Source organism: Gambusia affinis, linkage group LG22 (genome assembly GCF_019740435.1).
Source record: "Gambusia affinis linkage group LG22, SWU_Gaff_1.0, whole genome shotgun sequence".
NCBI classification, from domain to species: domain Eukaryota; kingdom Metazoa; phylum Chordata; class Actinopteri; order Cyprinodontiformes; family Poeciliidae; genus Gambusia; species Gambusia affinis.
The window spans coordinates 11,581,594-11,599,574 of record NC_057889.1 but is presented as its reverse complement, the minus strand read 5'-3'; the positions used below and the strand labels follow the sequence as shown (position 1 = coordinate 11,599,574).

The window sequence follows — 17,981 nt, the reverse complement described above, 5'->3', positions numbered from 1 at the left end:
TAAAAATAAATTAATAAATATAAATATAAATAATAATATATTAATTAATAAAACAATATGCTTACCATATACTCTACAATGAGAAATGTATATTGACATGTTCACTAAAACAAATAAAAGCTATAGACATTTCCCCCAACTTTTTACATCAAACAATTATTTTCTTTATGTAATGCATGCTTTGAGTTTTCTCTTTCTAGTAAATTATTTTTTGAAGGCTCTAAATATATTTTTATTTATTACAAAACCATGTCGTTTTATATACTCTTTTGCTGTCTTATGTTAACTCCATAGCTACAAAAATATATGTTCTTGTGGAAGAGAAAAAAAATTCTTCTGTTAAATTCAAGAGAAAAAACATCAAACAGTGCACTCGGAAAGAATCGGAAAAGAAGTGGAGATACCTTCAAAATAAAACCATTCCTAATGTTATTTGCATCATTATTATTTTTATTGATAGACAATATTACTGGTATGGTGCTGGATGATCAAAACACATGAATCTGTACACAGATCAGGTCAGATTAGATTTTATTACCTCTATTAATCTGTTTTTGAGAGATGCTATCTGCTATACCATGACCAGACGTCTAAAAAAATGTCTGCATTTGTGTAAGGACATGATACGTTTTTCATTCTAGGATGGGAGATTTTATTTTTTAAACTGTCCACCGGATATGCTGTGTCCTCTGTGTCGTGCTTGACCGTGGGTGGTGTGAGTTGCTACGGGGCAGTCTGCAGAGACGGGCTGTGGGTACCAGCACCACCACCTCGGCGCATCAGCGAGTCTCTGCCCGGATCCCTCCACCATGCATGGAGGCAAGAGGGGTCTGGTGGCTCCGCAAAACACTTTTCTGGAAAACATCGTCAGGCGCTCGAGCGGTGAGTTTTATACTTAAAAGCGGAGAAATAAATAAAAGTGCTGTCCTTTTAAATTTTTCGAAAATTCTGTTGCATATTTTTCTTTTATTTTGTTGCGTGTTAGGTTCTATATTAAAGTATGTTTTAGTGTTTCTTGGGGGACAAATACCTTTCTTTTGTGAGTTAAGCGGTTAAATTTCTTTCTCCGGATTCTGAGTTTTATGCGCTCTGATTAATTATGTAATAACCCACCTCTGGTGTTCAAACTCACTGGATGAAATCAGTGAAATAAAACCAGTAAACACTCTCTATTTTTATTGTCGACATTAAAGCCATGCTCCTTTTAAACAAGTGTAAGCCATAGAAATAAGTTATACTCCACCGGTTGCTTTATTGTTATTTTGTTTCCTTTTGACTATTCATAATTAAGTTATAAAAAAAATAATTAAAACTTAAAGCCATTGTCAGTAAACACTATAAAAGCATCAAGGCAAGATTCCTTTGTTATTTCTTTATGTTTCTTTGAGATCAGCGCCCACAGTCACTGAGCACATATGAAAACATGCCCTGCCAGACTCAACTTGCAGCCATTTTTAAAGAAGTGCTTCTTTCTCTCCACTTAAAGGATTGTTAATGTGATTTATGCCATATAGCCTCTACTTGTTCACCTCAATCGAGCAATGTCTTACGGTAATGCTTTTTTAATGATTCTGCTGTTGCAGCATCCCATGGCAGACACAATCTTCATGAGAGTCTCTGGATGATGCATGTGAACCTTTTTATTATACATGCCGACTGTGTGATAACTGTATTTGTTTGTTTCTCTCATTAGGTTAGTTGCAAATAGAAATGTAGATCTCATCAGTTAAGCTGGCAGAGCATGTGTTTATTCTAGTACTGGTTAATTCAACACCTTAAATGTGAAGGTCTTTGTTAGATATTGGAAATCTTTTGAGCTCTATCTCTACCATCTCTACTTCTCTATTCTGCAGTCTGTGTTTTAACTGTTACATGGCTGGGAAACCTTTAGGCTGGCCATCAATATTTAATTTGCATTAAGGCTGGAACGTAAACCTTTTATCAGCAAATATTTCTACTCACTGAAGCTTCAGATTAGGCTTTCTGTAGACATAAATGGCCTCTTAACGCCATTAAGTATATCAGGTAGAGTAATTTGATGTGTCAGTACTGGATTATGTTATAATTTGCAACTCTTTGCACAATATATGGAGAGTTTGTATAATGCTATGGACACTCGAGGTGTATTCTGGATGTTCAGTCCTAATTTCTTTTTTTTCTACTACTCTGTCAGAAACCAGTTTCCTTTTGGGGAATGCGCAGATCCTAGATTGGCCAGTTGTGTACAGCAACGATGGATTCTGCAAGCTGTCTGGTTACCACAGAGCTGAGGTCATGCACAAGAGCAGCACATGCAAGTAAGACACCATCTGTGCTTTAATGAAGCTGAATGTCAAGCTGGAGTGGACGGGCTGTACTATATATCTTTAAGTTTTTCATCTCCCCCAAGAATAAGTGCTCATGTTTTGATTGATGTTAGGGTCGAAAAACTTTTTAGAATCTGAGTTTCTACAGCCAGGTGGATTTTTCTTTAGTAATCTCAACTCAGTTAATTATGACAAGTTAATCAAACCATTAGAAGCATGAAAAGCGATAATTAAGCTTAAAGTTTACAGCTAAATCCACTGCACTTTTACAGATCCTAATCCAGCTCTAGGACAAATAGAGTGACTTAATTTTTAGCTCTGAATCATAATTTTACATCAAACACAAGGTGTTTCCTTACCACTTTAGGGAATGATGATGAATCATGTCTTAACTAAACTAGGAAACTGAATAAGAAAAAAAGCAATATTCCAACAGAAAACATACAACATATGCAGATGTGAATGCTAAAAACCTTTATAACAATCACAACTAAACCCATTAAACAAAATAACCTATAAAATAAATATTTGGATATACGCTGGGAGTGATTTGCACATTTATTTTCCAATAAAGTGCACAGATTTAAATAATGTTTTTTTCTGATCTTGGTTGTGATTGATATAAATGTTTAGTTTAGTTTTGTTAATCTCATGTACAACTCATATGGCTGCATGGTCTTAAGTTTGAATCTCAGAGGGAGGCCTCGTGCATGCATGACGTTAATATTACAACTTCCTCCCACCAGCCAAATAAAGGTAAATTTATGGTTAAAGCAGGATAGAAAACATTCTGATATTCAATTTAAATTTACTGGAATCCTTTTGATGATGTATGATTGACAACCAAACCTCGCAATTATACATTTTGAAAATTTAGTTTTATTAAAAAATTGTCCCTTTTAAATTTTCTCTCTCTTTGCTTTTCTGCAGCTTCATGTACGGTGACCTGACTGACAAAAAGACAATAGACAAAATAAGGCAAACATTTGACAACCAAGAGTCCAATTTCCACGAGGTGCTTCTATACACAAAAAACAGTGAGTCTGAACATGTTTGTTTAAAAACAAAATCACAATTAACTCATATTTACTCATCTTACAAAGCAGTTCTTTGTTTCTGTTTTGCTCCCCAACAGGAAAACCAATATGGCTTTACATGCAGATCGCACCGATCAGCAATGAAAATGACAAGGTGGTGCTTTTCCTCTGCACCTTCAGAGACATTACACTTTTTAAACAGCCAATAGAAGATGATTCAGCCAGAGGTGAGGCCAAATAGGGTTTTACCTCATTTAATCATGCTTTACTGTACCAAAACATGATTAAACAACACAACTACTTGAATGAAAGACAGAAAACGAAGCCATACAGACCTCTTGATCACACATGGGTGACTTCGCTGACGTTTTTCTCCTGGTGTTTAGTACAGAACTGGCCAGGTGTTGCGTGTTCAGGTCAGTGAACAGTGGGTTTTTCAGGGTCTCTGCAGGGTCATTTCCAAGAGGAGGAAGAGTGCTTATCAAGCAACTAAAAGAAAGAAAACAGAGTGAACATACTGTCGAGAGGTTTTACAGCAACAACCCAAAACAAGAGCAGGTTTACCCAGAATGCAGTCCTCTCCAGTGAGGTTCAGAGCATCCTCAGTGTTAGCCTGTAAAAGTGGATTTGGAATCACTTATTCAGTTATTTATTTCTGTCAAAATGTTTTTTTCCCCTTTTGGGTGTATTTCATTAAGCCTCATTGAATCACAGTTTTATAAGCAAAACAATGTTCTATTTCCTATTCTCTAAACAACAATTTTACACGGTTCTTGTGACATTATTGTAATTCTCATGTTGAAGATCTTTGCAGGCAACATCACGGTTATATGACATATTTTTTGTTCCTTTTGTATATAAAATCACTACTCAGGTCTATAACATCTTGGTAGGCTTGAAGGTATATACATTTTCATTTTTAGAATAATAGTAACTTCATATTGAATTTGGTTCCCTGAGATGTTTGACATTTGGGGTATTATTTTGTTCTATTAGTTCAGTAAGGTAAACAAACAAACAGGCCTTCCCTGAACAGCTTCATTGATACTGATATTACAGTACTCACAGATAAATTCTGTTTACTGATCAGGTGACTTATGAAGGCAGCTGGATTTTGTTTAAAGGCATCAGAGCAGCCATTATTGAATATAAATGCAAATTAATCTTTCTGTCTGTCTAATCAAATCGAATAAATCTAATAAGACTGTAACCTGACAAAATGAGATCATGTTCAAGTACATTTGCCTTGATGAAACTCTTATTCCTTAGGTTGGACCAAATTTGCCAGGCTCACAAGGGCATTGACCAACAATCGTAACCTGGTGCAGCAGTTAGCGCCTCTGAACAAGCCTGAGGTCAGCCACAAGCCTTCCCGACTGGTTGAGGTGAACAGAAAAGTCCCACTTGAATACGAGACAAAATAATTCTGCACCGCCTGCATTTAACACATGATCCTGTGTTTCCTCTCAATGACAGGCTCTCCAGTTGGGTTCAGACATCCTCCCTCAGTATAAACAAGAAGCGCCCAAGACGCCTCCTCACATCATCCTCCACTACTGCACCTTTAAGACCACATGGGACTGGGTCATCCTCATCCTCACGTTCTACACGGCCATCATGGTTCCCTACAACGTTTCCTTCAGGACCAAGCACAACAACCTGGCCTGGCTGGTGGTGGACAGCGTGGTCGACGTCATCTTCCTGATCGACATTGTGCTCAACTTCCACACAACCTTCGTAGGCCCGGCTGGAGAAGTCATCTCGGACGCAAAGCTGATCCGGATGAATTACCTGAAGACGTGGTTCGTCATCGACCTGCTGTCTTGCCTGCCCTACGACATCATCAATGCCTTTGAAAATGTAGAGGAGGTAACTTCTGAAGCAGTACACAGCCTATTACCGCAGCTTTTATCATGTTTTAAACAGCCATATTGAATTTTAAGTCAGGTTTGAAAAGAAAATGACCTGGTTTACCGAGTCAGATTTCAGGGTTCAAGGGTCAGCTCAGGTGATCTTACCTGTTTAGAGATTGGAAATTTTACACAGAGCATTAAATTTTTTAAATTCAGTTTTAATGATCAGATTTTCATAATAATATGGAACTTTGATTTTACAAAGCAAATGTTTTCGTTATACATTTTATTATTTAGTATATATTTTTTAATGTTATTTTCAATACCTTTCAGAACATTAAAGAATTTAAGACAACATTTTTAACAAGTAAAATATTTACACAATAAAAATATTCAAGAAAAATATATTGAGAAGTGCAAAGTTCTAAAAGTGTATTTCATTAGCTTTAAAGCATGAATGTTTGCTTTCTAATCAAAATAAAATTGCTGTTACGGTTGTTTGCTGGAGAATTTTAATGTTTAATTCTTTCTAAGATAATCTCGTCATGGATATTTATACATATTTTATTTATTATTTTCTGTTGTAGGACGTCACTCCTCATGCCTCCCCAGCAAGTCATCTCCGTGACTTTTCAAATTTCCACAGAAACACAACTCGCGTGGAAGACTCTGTTCTTCCAGTAAGTCCTTTTTTCCAGTTTGTCCGGACTTGCATTAAAAAGCTCATAATTTTTGTTTTTAAAGCAAAAAGACTTATTACCAAATTAGCTGTTGCAGTTACAGGGGACGGTTAATATTTTTACCTTTAATGAGGAAAAGGTTTAAATATTTTCCTCTTCTTTATACAGAACCTACTTCTCACTGTTAGGCCAGAAACACTTGTGTGCTATTTAGAAACACATGAGAAGAATGAGACAGCAGGAACAGATGAGTGACTCAGCCCTTTATGTTGGCAGACTGGATGAAAGAAGCATATATGTTTTGCCAACTGGTGTTGATGGACACTAAACAGAGCTAACAAGAGGGTCAATAGTATATTCATTATATTCACCAGGTGGCTACATTAACATCTGTTGCTCCCTGTTTGCCAGGATAATAGGCTTCTGTTTGATAACTCATTTTTAAACACTGATGTGCAAAATTTGCTTCTGTTGGGTTTACAGTTTCTGTAAATAATTTAATATCTTGAATAAAGTGATTTATTAAAGAGAACAAGGGAAGGCCTCAGAGTAAATTAAAGTAGACATTCATTTTCTTCTCTCCAGAACAGATCAAACCTTTAGAATAATTGTGTGTTTTTGCCCTGCAGGGTCTCAGCAGCCTTTTCAGCTCCCTGAAGGTGATCCGCCTGCTGCGCTTGGGCCGAGTGGCCCGGAAGCTGGATCACTACCTGGAGTACGGGGCGGCCGTCCTGGTCCTCCTGGTGTGTGTCTTTGGCCTGGTGGCCCACTGGCTCGCCTGCATCTGGTACAGCATCGGGGATTACGAGGTCATCGACGAGACCACCAACAGCATCAAGACGGACAGCTGGCTCTACCAGCTGGCCCTGAGCATCGGAAAGCCTTACCGGTACAACGCCAGCGGCACGGGTCGTTGGGAAGGCGGGCCCGGCAAAGACACCCTGTATGTTTCCTCTCTCTATTTCACCATGACGAGTCTCACCACCATTGGATTTGGCAATATTGCGCCAACAACAGATGGAGAGAAGATTTTCTCCGTGGCTATGATGATGGTGGGCTGTAAGTACTCATTTGTCCACAGTCTTTTAAAGTTTGCAGAAATTCCTCAGGAATATATTTACTCCTTCATATAGATCGTTATGGGATGTAATGTGTCAGCTGAAGTGGAACTAAATCTAATAGGTCTAATGTTACGCAATGGTCTTACAGTACCATCATTACCGTAGCTTGATCTGAGTGACTGTAAGTGGAGATACTGAGACGACGTCAAGGAAGTAACGGGTGATATAACGTTGTGGAGCTATAAACAATCAGCAGAGGCAGAGACAAAATGTTTAAACTTGTCAGAGGAGAAGTCTAGAAACAACATCTGCAGATATTTCATTTAGAAAAATGATAAACCTTTAGAAAAACACAAAGCATACAACTCAGCAGTTTATAGCCATCCTCATCATGAACTGTTTCTCTCATTCTCACAGGCTCAAATATACAAACATTATATTTGGTCAAGATATCAAATATCTTGAATGTGTAGCAAATTGTACATTGTTTGGTAGACAGTAGCAAACATCTGACATTATTTTGGCTGGATATTTGACCAATAATTCAACCCTAAGTAGTAGCGCTCCTTTCAGTTGGGTGATTTTCTGGCCAACTGTCCTCTGGCTTCCCGTCTAGCTGTTGCTTTGTGGTCAAATATAAGAATCTGGATTCAGCCTTCCTTCCTTCTTCCATCTTACTGTCTTTATATATTGTAACAGTGCATCTTAAAGCCTAAGAGTCCCAAAAGCATGACACTGCCTTCACTATGCTTAGCATATGATTACGTAAGTTTTACGGTGTGAAAGCCTCACCCTGACCTTCCAACGCTCTTCGAAATAGCTCAAATTGTTCAATATCTGTTTTGTAAAAGCATGAGTCTGGCTTCCCGGCAGTTTCCACTTATTTATAGGCTTGAAACTTGATGGTTCCTGTGTTGTTCCTGAACATCCTAATCCATTTCGTTTCATCTCTCGGTGCCAGTTTGTGTGAGATGTTTCAAATTTAGATACACAGACCGATTCAATAAGTTAGAATAGGTCCAGTCATTTAAGGAATTTATCACAATGAATAGATTAATTACACACTGTTTGGAGTTTTAAAGCCTTTATGATGCTGGTGAAAGCATTTAAAATTAGAATATTACATCAGACCAATAATAATAATAATAATAATAAGAAAACTATTTATAAAAGTTGAAATGTGGGCTTAATTAAAAATTTAATTTTAATACCGATTTAAAGATTGTTATTTTCAAAGGCACTTTTGATCTGACAAATAAGACTGTAATTTATTGAATATGACTGGAAGTGTGTGTTCCAGCAGTGATCCTAACCACATGTTTGAAAGCTTCCTGGACAGTCTCTCCAAAGACTGAGATTCAGATCAATTAAAAATTTGTGGACTAGACTTTTAAGAAAATCAGGTCTGCGGCAGGAAATCACCTAATTTAAATTCTATTCCCACAAGAATAAAGCTCAAATATCCACCAAAAATGATGCCAGAACCTTCATTTTTGTCTACAAAAACGTGTCTGGTTCCTCTATAACTTGCTAAAGAAAGTTCGGGATTTGTGTGCTTAGACTGTAACAGTAGTTTTAATCCTGGTTTGTGTGAAGAAAAATCTGCAATAAATTTTTTTTCTTAAATTACCTGGAAAATGGTTGAAAATCATCAACTAACGGCCAAACTTAACATGCTATTACATGCACGTAAATGTCTTGTTTCAAACGTGCATTCGTTGATGCTGTTTTTATCCCATTCACGCATTCATCCATTCGTAATGAGCGAGCAGAATCTTATAAAGAGATTAAACAGTCTGGACACACTTGCTTGCACACGGCAGTGTGCTCTCTGCAGTCCTGCTGGCTACGTAACAGCTGTCAGTAAAGCAACATATGGTGCATATGTTAGACAGGGAAGGTTGTATATCTTCATACAATCATCTTATCACCATGTGGATAATTTATGCCTAAACTACATGAACTGTGTGCTCAGATTGTTTTATTTAACCTATTTATATTGATCTGCAGTTGTAATCAGCTCATGCATAAACACTGAGGCGTGCTTGTTGAATATAAGTGACACAAATGTACAAAGCTTTAAGAATAAGTAAAAAAAAAAAATACATTTATATATATAATTATACTAACCTGACAAAAAAACTTTCCAGAAATTTTAATAGATCTTATTTCAACAAAGAGAATTACAGTGTTCTCCTCTTTCACTGGAGCTTTGAACCCCAGCTGAGTTTTTAAGAGTCATTTTGTTGATAATAAGAAGTGACATGTTCAGCGCCCATCACAGCCTGTCTGTCTGAAGGTTCCTCCATCTCAAACAAAACCATCGTCTCTGTGCTACATTTCTCATTTGAGTCTTTTTCAAACTATTTTCAAACAAGGAATTCAATCAGATTTTATTTTGTAAGTCTCTCCTGTGATCAAAAACAACAGCTATTTTTTTTTCCACACAGAGCTGACCTCCAACCTTTAGAACAGCATGAAAGCGGATGCAGGCACAATGCAGTTCATCACACCACAGATCATGTTCTGTGCTGTTGCGTAACGTCACTCGTATCTAACTCAGCATATACGCCGCTCTATAAGTTTTATTTCTTTGCTTATGTAACCCTATGAGCATTTGGTTCGCTTACAGAAATGAGGTGATATCATTCTCACCTTCACCAGCATCCACATTTATCTGCAAAAGTGTGTCACTTACTCAAAATAGATGCTTCACTCCTCAAGAGCCAGCATTCTTGTCAATGAAAATGTCAAGCGTCGTCAAAATGAAAAGCCCTGACAGTATTGTTTATAAATGAGGCTGTCAGACGGCTTTCTTATGTTTTCATCTAAAAGTGTGTCCCAATGCAAGAAAAGTCAGATCTTGGTGACAGTTGCTGCAAACCTTCAACACAGTGCCATGGACTATTTGTGCAGATATTTGAAATCTACAGTGCATCTACAATCTACAGTGAGGAAAATGAATATCAGACACTGCATGTGTATCTTTTACATTTTACTGCATATGTTCCTCACAGTTCTAATTTGGTCACAGCATTTTACAGATATATACATTTAAAGCAAACATAAGAAAGGCCCTTTGACCAAAGTTGTGCACAACATTAAATAATTATACTATATTAAATAGTATAATCAGTGAAAATTGAGGTTTAACTAAGAGAAAATCTAATTAAATTTGGGATAAATATTGAGGAAAGAATGATGGAGAAAAGCATAAAATTGATGGCTTTTGACAGCTACTATAATGACCCAAGTAATGAAGACTACTAGTTTTAGAGTGAATGACTGTTTATCATCCATAAGTGTAGTTCTTTTTGACTGACGTGACATAAGAAAATTGTAATTTTATAAAACAGAAGATATTGCATGGAAGTGTTTGGTGCAAGTCCAAAAGGATTTGCAGTTTGTTGTAAGGAATCATAAACTGCTCCTAAGAAGCACAGAGACTAAATCTTGCGGAGGTTGGAGAAACATTAAACCCCATATTAGAGCGATCCACCAAAGCGACTGAGAAAAATTGCAACATAAACGGGTGCCAGCATACTGCTTTACTTTAATTTCACCATCCATTGAGTAGCATTGTACCTTTAACCTTTAAATGACTCCAGTAAAACAGCATGAAAAGTGATGCAACAAAACCAGTGAGGACTCAGAAAGTGACAGCCACTCTCCGAGGTTTGTGCATCCCACATTAAACACCCACCGCTCTGTTGGTGGCCCGATCGGACTGGGACCCCGTCAAAAAACAATGCCGTGTCCGCTTCAGTTGCAGCTGATGAAGTTCCTGCTACAGATACGATTATTAACCATGGAAACAATTGCAGAGAGGGAGAGTTGCCTGCAGGCCGCGGGGAAGGAAGTGGACAATGAGCCATCACGAAAGATATGCATCCTAACCTCTGTGCTCCTGCTGTGATGAGTGGAAAGTTTTCTCCTTGAGTGGGTAAAACGTCCCTATATGAGATACTGACTGACTCTTTGAGGTCACAGCAGCGCAGCACTCTTCACCGAAGAAACATTCAGTGGAAATTATATCATAAAGACTTAATACTGCACTCACTGGATTTACGTGTGTGGTTATACAGTTTTAAATCTTCAGTTATCTTAAGTGAAATGTGCCCAGAGTGATTGCTATAAAAGTAAAATAGATAACTATGAAGTGTAAAGAATTGAAAAACAGTTTTTTTTAACATGGAATGAAAGAACTGTTTAGCTGACATGCCACACATTTTTGTCAACTAGTAAGTATTTCTCAGAAGCTCTTAAATATATGTTTCATTGCCACAGCATAATCTCTGACTGAAAACTATATAAAATCCAGGGTTTAATTCAAGTGCATTTATTCATTTAGAAGTATGAAGTAAATGTAACAGGAGTATAGTTTAAATGTATACTTTGGTGTATCCTGGTACTTGTACCCTCTTAGATCGTAATCCTGTGTTTCTCTGTGGTACAAAACTAGATATGGCAGAGACACGCGTTTCTTTTAGCCAGTATGCAAAAAGCTGATGAGAAATCATTCCATAGCAGTGATGTGTGCATTGATTTTCCCTCTCAGCGCTGCTCTATGCCACCATCTTTGGAAACGTGACCACCATCTTCCAGCAGATGTACACCAACACAAACCGATACCATGAGATGCTCAACAATGTGCGCGACTTCCTCAAGCTTTATCAGGTTCCCAAAGGTCTGAGCGAGCGGGTCATGGACTTCATCGTCTCCACCTGGGCCATGTCTAAAGGCATCGACACAGACAAGGTACCCAGGCTGACACTCGCAGCACCGACAGCAACTATTTAATCCTTTTAGGCAGCAAAAAAGAAAAAATGGTATGTCTATTCAAAGCTGAGTCAAGAAGAAGCAAAAAAAAGAAGAAAAAAATCAATACAAACTGTTAACATCATCTTTTCTCTTGCTCTCTCCCAAAATGTACCTAGAGGTTGTCTTTTTATTTGCAAGAAAAATCAATTTTGCCTAAAAGGCTTGCACGTACTGTATCTCTTATTAATGAGGATTTTGTTAGTTATTGAAGTGCTACAGTCTGTGTATTATATATTACTATATAGGCCTAATTTTCTATTTGTCATCAAGTGAAATAAATAAGTGTGCTACATTTATAAAGAGACTTAAAAATTCGGACTAAGTGCATTTAAAAACACTCTAATATCCTGCAGCTCTGGCTTGGTGGTGTTCTCCTTCCTTGAACATTTTACCTGTGAAACCCTTACAGGTCTTGCTTACATTAAGTTGAGAATGTTTATTTGACCAAACCAGAAGCATCTTAGTACAAAATCTGATAAAGATTGCTTTAAAATGTTTAACATTTCTGCAGCTAGCTCCATCTCATGTAAAATGATGGTAACCTATAATGAGGGTTCCTAAATATTGCCAGTTGATTTAGTTACAAACACTGTGGTTAAGGAACCACATAAAAGCAGCCATTATAACAGTTTTAACCATCTATGTCACTTTTGATGAGACCAAAACAAAACATCAGTAATTACTCTGTGGTAAGAATCTTTACCATGAGATTTAATCTTTAATCTTTGGCATTTTTTAATTTCTTAATTCTTTAATCTTTATAATCTTTACCCATTCGCAATAATTGCCTTTTTGTTTTTTTTACTTAATCTTAACAACAGTCCTTTTTTTCCTCCATCTCTCCCGAAGGTTCTCTCCATCTGTCCTAAAGACATGCGTGCCGACATCTGTGTGCACCTCAACAGGCAGGTGTTCAACGACCATCCGGCGTTTCGTCTGGCGAGCGACGGCTGCTTACGCTCCCTGGCCGTGGAGTTTCAGACGACGCACTGCGCGCCGGGAGACCTCATCTTCCACATCGGAGAAAGCGTCGACACGCTCTGCTTTGTCGTCTCCGGCTCCCTTGAAGTCATCCAGGACGATGAGGTCATCGCAATACTCGGTAATTTGTTGACGAACTCCATGCTGGGTTTTTATTTGGACCTATGTTGAAGTGATAAACTTAGACAGAGATTTCATTATGTCATATTTACACCAGTAAACATCCACTTTTGATCTTGCCGTTACATTGTTAACGAGTACTCCCACTGAGCTTCACCACTTTCTGTCATGTTGCATAAACAATTAATTTTGACGAAGTAGGAGGAAAATAAAATAGAAATCTGAAAAGTGTGGCGTGCATGTATGCCCCGCTCCCTTGATTCACCATATCTTGCTGCAATTTCAGCTTCAAGTCTTTTAGGAGAATGTAAGCACCGTACTCACCTAGAAACTAACATTTCTACCAATATAGGTCAAACTGAATCTAATTGGTCAAGACTAAGTTACTGAATTCTGTACATGACTTGGGCCAAACTTTTAATTTTCTTGCAGTTTTCTTTCAGCGATGACTTTCATCCAACCATTTTTTTCATAAAGGCTAGGTTTGTGAAGTTTATTAATAATAATTTTGCTTTCTACAGATTCTCCCCCCTGAGCTGTGGATCTGTGCAGCTCCTCCAGAGCTAACATCTTATTTTCAATACGGAATTATAAAAAACAAAATTTTCATGCCATTTCTATCACAACAGGCAGCTCAGCCTCTTCGATATATATAAATATATAGCGCTTTCTGCCGGGTGCTACACTGTTAATTTTGGAGAAGAGAAAACATGGTTCCACATGAAAACATGTTTGGTCTTTTTACTTGTAAACTGACGACGCCTGGATCTGTCCAGGAAAAGGGGATGTGTTCGGAGACGTCTTCTGGAAGGAGACCACGCCGGCCAGGGCCTGTGCCAACGTGCGAGCGCTGACCTACTGCGACCTGCACGTCATCAGGAGAGAAGCTCTGATGAGGGTGTTGGACTTTTACACCGCATTTGCCAACTCCTTCTCCCGCAATCTCATCTTGACCTGCAACCTACGGAAACGGGTAAAAAAAAAAAAAGACATGGCACAGGAAGCACTGGTTTTCCAGACTGACCTTGCACTATTTATTCTGCTATGATCCTAGAAGATGTAAGATGTTTTACTTTCTGATTTTTAGGGTAAGTTGCTCAGATGATCCTGTAACATTACCCTGTTTAATCAACATCTCATGAAATATTCACGGATTTTTTCTTAAAGTCGATTCAGGTCTCTGCTTATATGGAGGCTACTGAAACATTTTGAGACGATTCAGTCATAAATACATCAAGGAGCTATTTCATAACAAGTCAAAAGCAGACAAGTCAAAATAACCTTGAGTTCCTTAATTGTTATATTGAATAAAATCACAGGCACAGTGAAGCAGCTCGGAATCCAAACAAATAGCTGCATGTTAAAAGATTCATGACCCTTTGATTGTATTATATAGATTTTATATCATATATTATTAATTCAAGGTGCTTTAAGCGCTTTTTGTTTGTTGTTGTTGTTTGCACAGGCTTAACTTTTACCCATAAACCTTTTAGATGTGTTTAGTTTGCTTTTGTGAGGACAAAACCTGCTGATTCACTAAAACATAAATAAATAAATAAATAAATAAATAAATAAAAAATACCGTGAGATGTAGCATGAAAAATAAATAGAGAAAGGAAGTGACCTCCAAATAATTTAGGTCCTTTGCTCAGTAAGAAAACAGTACATGGTGCTCAGTAGAAATAAGTAGCTGACATCAGAGTTATGGAAAAACCTAAGAGGCCTTTAGTAACTCCAGAAGAGTTGCTAAGACACACCACTCAGATATATGGGGGTGACTGTTAGTTGTCTGCTCCACAAAGACGACCTTGAGACAAGACTGGCTCTATAGTTACTGCCCACTACATATTTGGATTTGTAAAAAAAAAAACAGAAACAAAAACAAATAATAATTGGATTAATCTTGGACTCACTATCTCGTCACAGCTGCATCTGTCAAAATTCATATTAATGCTCACAGATTGCCTTTGTTGACTGCTTTCCTCTCCCCTGCAGGTAATCTTCAGGAAGATCGCTGACGTGAAAAGAGAGCAGGAGCGGCAGAGGAGTGAGGTGGCCCTCTCCATTCCTGAGGATCACCCTGTACGCAAGCTGTTCCAGAGGTTCAGGCAGCAAAGAGACTCTCAAGCGCCAGGAGAGACGCACCCTTACTCCGACCAAAACTGCATCCAGATGGAGACGCACCACCACCGTCACACTGACTCAAACTCCTGCAATCAGCAGCAGGAACACGGCACCACGCCACGCTCGGATGCAGGAAGTGGAAGCAGGAGAGGCAGCACAACTTCTCCTCACCAAGAGTGCAATGACTCTGGAAAGTCAGAGCAGTTATGCACCCAAGTAACCATGGAGTTGAGGCCTAGTCAGAGGAGTTTAAAACCTGCACAGAGTGGTGGGACGGGTGCAGGGGGAGCCAGCAGCAGAGGGGGGCGAGGGTGGGCGAGATTCAAGAGCGCTGTATCTGCTGAACCGGCGCTTCCTGCCGTTGAGCAGGAAAAGGACACGCAGAAAGCGGAGGAGTGTCCGAAAGCACCACAGGCCTCAGAGGAGCCTGCAGCTTCCAAAAAGACCCAGGAATCAGAAAGCGGTGGACAGACGGGGAGCAACACGGCAGGAGACGCAGGAGAGGAAACGAGCATCCTGCACAAAACCGACTCCTGCGACAGCGGCATCACAAAGAGTGACCTGCGCATCGACCGAGCTGGAGACTCCCGGAGCTCCTTTGAGCGGAGCCCAATGGAAAAGAGCCCACTGGACAGGAGTCCCTTCGAGCACAGCCTGGGGGTTTACACGGAGGTGTCCCTGAGGCACTCCTTCCTCCAGCCGGCGTCTGAACAATCCCTCCAGACGACGCTGCACGAGGCCAAGCTGGAGCTGAAAGGAGACATTAGGAAACTGAGCAGCCGACTGTCTCTCCTCGAGTCGCAAGTGAGCGAAGTCCTCAGGTTGCTGTCATCCAAAAGGAGACTCTCGCTGCCTCCGACTTCTTCGAAGGCGAGGATAAAAGGTCACGACATGGTCATGGCCTCTAGGGTCGTGGCACCGAAAGCAGAAGAGGAATCTTTGTGACTCAACATCTGTATATTTTTTTTATCAGCAACCTGCATATTTCTGCTGGACTGGAAGGCATTTTAAACACTAATAACGTGACCGCATGCTAATATTACTTTATATAACCTATGCATCAAATCCCAGGGATTTTTCTCAGAATTGTATGCTCTTTGTGATGCCAAAAAGGCACAGAAAAAAATTATGAACAAAAAGAACAAGTAAAAATACAGCTGATTGTTGGAACTTCTTATGCATTTTAAAGCACCACATAATCTGCTCTGCAGCTTTTATGCATGTTACTCCAGAGACGGTGTTTTCTTAAAAGGATGCTCAACCATCACTTTAGTTAAAATGGACATAATAATTAGAAAACATAAAAAACTCCTTTCTTTTATAGAAAACAATGATTAGTGTTTGATATATGGCGATGTCACCATTTCAGTTTAAGATGCTTAGTTTTGCAAATGTCTGGTGCTCAGATTTGCATGTTTACAAACGCAACCCAAACTGGTACAAAGGACCATGACCTGGTTAGAGACAATAACCAATGGCTGGAAGGAGGAAATTCCATCTTAATTGATTGTTTACAGTGTTATTAGAAGGAATAATGACTCCAGTGGCATGAAACAGAGAAATCCTTTTCTCATGACTTTATATCTGGTTACTTTATTAACATAAGACTGTTTGAACTTGGCATCCCCCCGACCCTTTCAGCGGTCCACTATTAAAAAAATACTTTTTTTTTTGTAAAGAAGAAGAGTTATTTCATAGTTGCTTTGAACAAGCTGTGAGCAAACCATGCCAGAGACCGTTTATAATCCAGTTTTATTGAGATGTCAAAAAAACCAAAGCGTAGCATGACTTCTTGAACTATTTACTGTACCAATGTCAATGTGCAGATTTTTGTCGTTCATCTGCTTGTGTCTCAGAGAAGACTGGAGCAGCTCGGACTCTTTGTTCTCTCCGTAAGATCGGATCATGCTCAACATTTGCACATGCACAATGGATCAATCACTTTGTCTAATGTCTCCCCAGTATCTCCTCATCCCTCACTGAAGCTACCACGCCTACGAGTCAGGTAACTGTATGTGCCTTATAAAGTAAAGCCTCCCATCGAGGTGCACTGATCAAGGTTAAACAAACTGGTTAGGGTTGACCTTTATTTTGACCCCACACTAGTGTCATTTAGAAGTTCTGACACAGACTAGTAGAGCGTGGAAATCTAAAGGGTGGAAAACATACAGTATATTAGAAATATTAGTGATCTACACATTTAACTACTAAAGTGTTCAACAAACAGATTTACCCATGCACATAGAAAGGATTGCAGCATTGTAATGTATAATTTAGGTATTGAAACAGAACTGTATTAAAGTCCCTATTTATTCTGACATGCAACCAAACTTGTTCAGGTATGCTTATTACAGATAGGTTATTTAAATAATTGCCATTTAGTTTTAAGTGACTTCAGATTAAGTTAGTGTGGGCTGTGAAGTTGTCAGCATGCTGGCCGATTTGGTACATCTGTCCTATGTTAGATCTATTTAGCGACCTTGCATGCATCTGAGGGAACCTGTCAGCTGTGAAATGAATAATGAAAACAGATTCCTGCTCACCATCTGTTGTTTAGTCTCCTATGTGACACATGTTTATCTCATGAAAGTTATAAACAATTCTGGACTCTGTTTTTGCTAAAGATGAGCAGCTAAAACTCTCAGCACAGCAAAGTGGGAGTTTTCAGCGGTTTAGGCCAAAGTATTTTTTTCTTTTTAATATATATTTTTTAAAACTATGCATGTAAATATGAAAGGTTGTGATATGGCCTAGAATATTGTTTGTCATAGTTTTATTATTTATTTCAAATTGCAGTTGAATAAAAATGTCTTCCTTCAGTATCTTCTGTGTAAAAGTATAATTTTCCCCGTTTTAAATGTGAAATAAAATATGGTGGTCTGCTTTTTATTTCACACACCCAGCACATTTAAGGTTTATTTTTATTATTTATTACTTTAATTTTATTTTCACTGTAAAGGTTTAATTGGATTTATTTTAAAAACCTAGATCACCTTCA

General features: G+C 38.5%; 1 protein-coding gene across 2 annotated transcripts; it reads left to right on the top strand.

Annotated features, from left to right (window-relative positions):
• The first annotated feature begins 12 nt into the window (after window positions 1-12).
• On the top strand, window positions 13-17,925 carry LOC122825834 (potassium voltage-gated channel subfamily H member 5-like). 2 transcript variants are annotated; one of them, XM_044107417.1, is made up of 12 exons: window positions 13-882; window positions 2,174-2,297; window positions 3,237-3,343; window positions 3,442-3,570; window positions 4,613-4,728; window positions 4,820-5,212; window positions 5,784-5,876; window positions 6,506-6,935; window positions 11,496-11,695; window positions 12,608-12,860; window positions 13,636-13,832; window positions 14,855-17,925. In XM_044107417.1, the coding sequence occupies exons 1-12, from the start codon at window positions 810-812 to the stop codon at window positions 15,926-15,928; spliced, it is 3,189 nt and encodes a 1,062-aa protein (XP_043963352.1). In that variant the 5' UTR covers window positions 13-809; the 3' UTR covers window positions 15,929-17,925. The 2 variants fall into 2 exon arrangements, with proteins under 2 accessions (XP_043963352.1, XP_043963353.1); XM_044107418.1 differs by lacking the exon at window positions 13-882 and adding an exon at window positions 3,002-3,062 and having other exon boundaries at window positions 2,173-2,297.
• Window positions 17,926-17,981: the final 56 nt, after the last annotated feature.

Bases quoted from the DNA above. Each gene is read 5' to 3' on its own strand.
- LOC122825834 (XM_044107417.1), top strand. From the start codon at position 810: ATGCATGGAGGCAAGAGGGGTCTGGTGGCTCCGCAAAACACTTTTCTG. The intron at 2,298-3,236 runs GTAAGACACCAT...GCTTTTCTGCAG, and splicing joins CACAAGAGCAGCACATGCAA to CTTCATGTACGGTGACCTGA. The intron at 3,571-4,612 runs GTGAGGCCAAAT...CTTATTCCTTAG, and splicing joins AGAAGATGATTCAGCCAGAG to GTTGGACCAAATTTGCCAGG.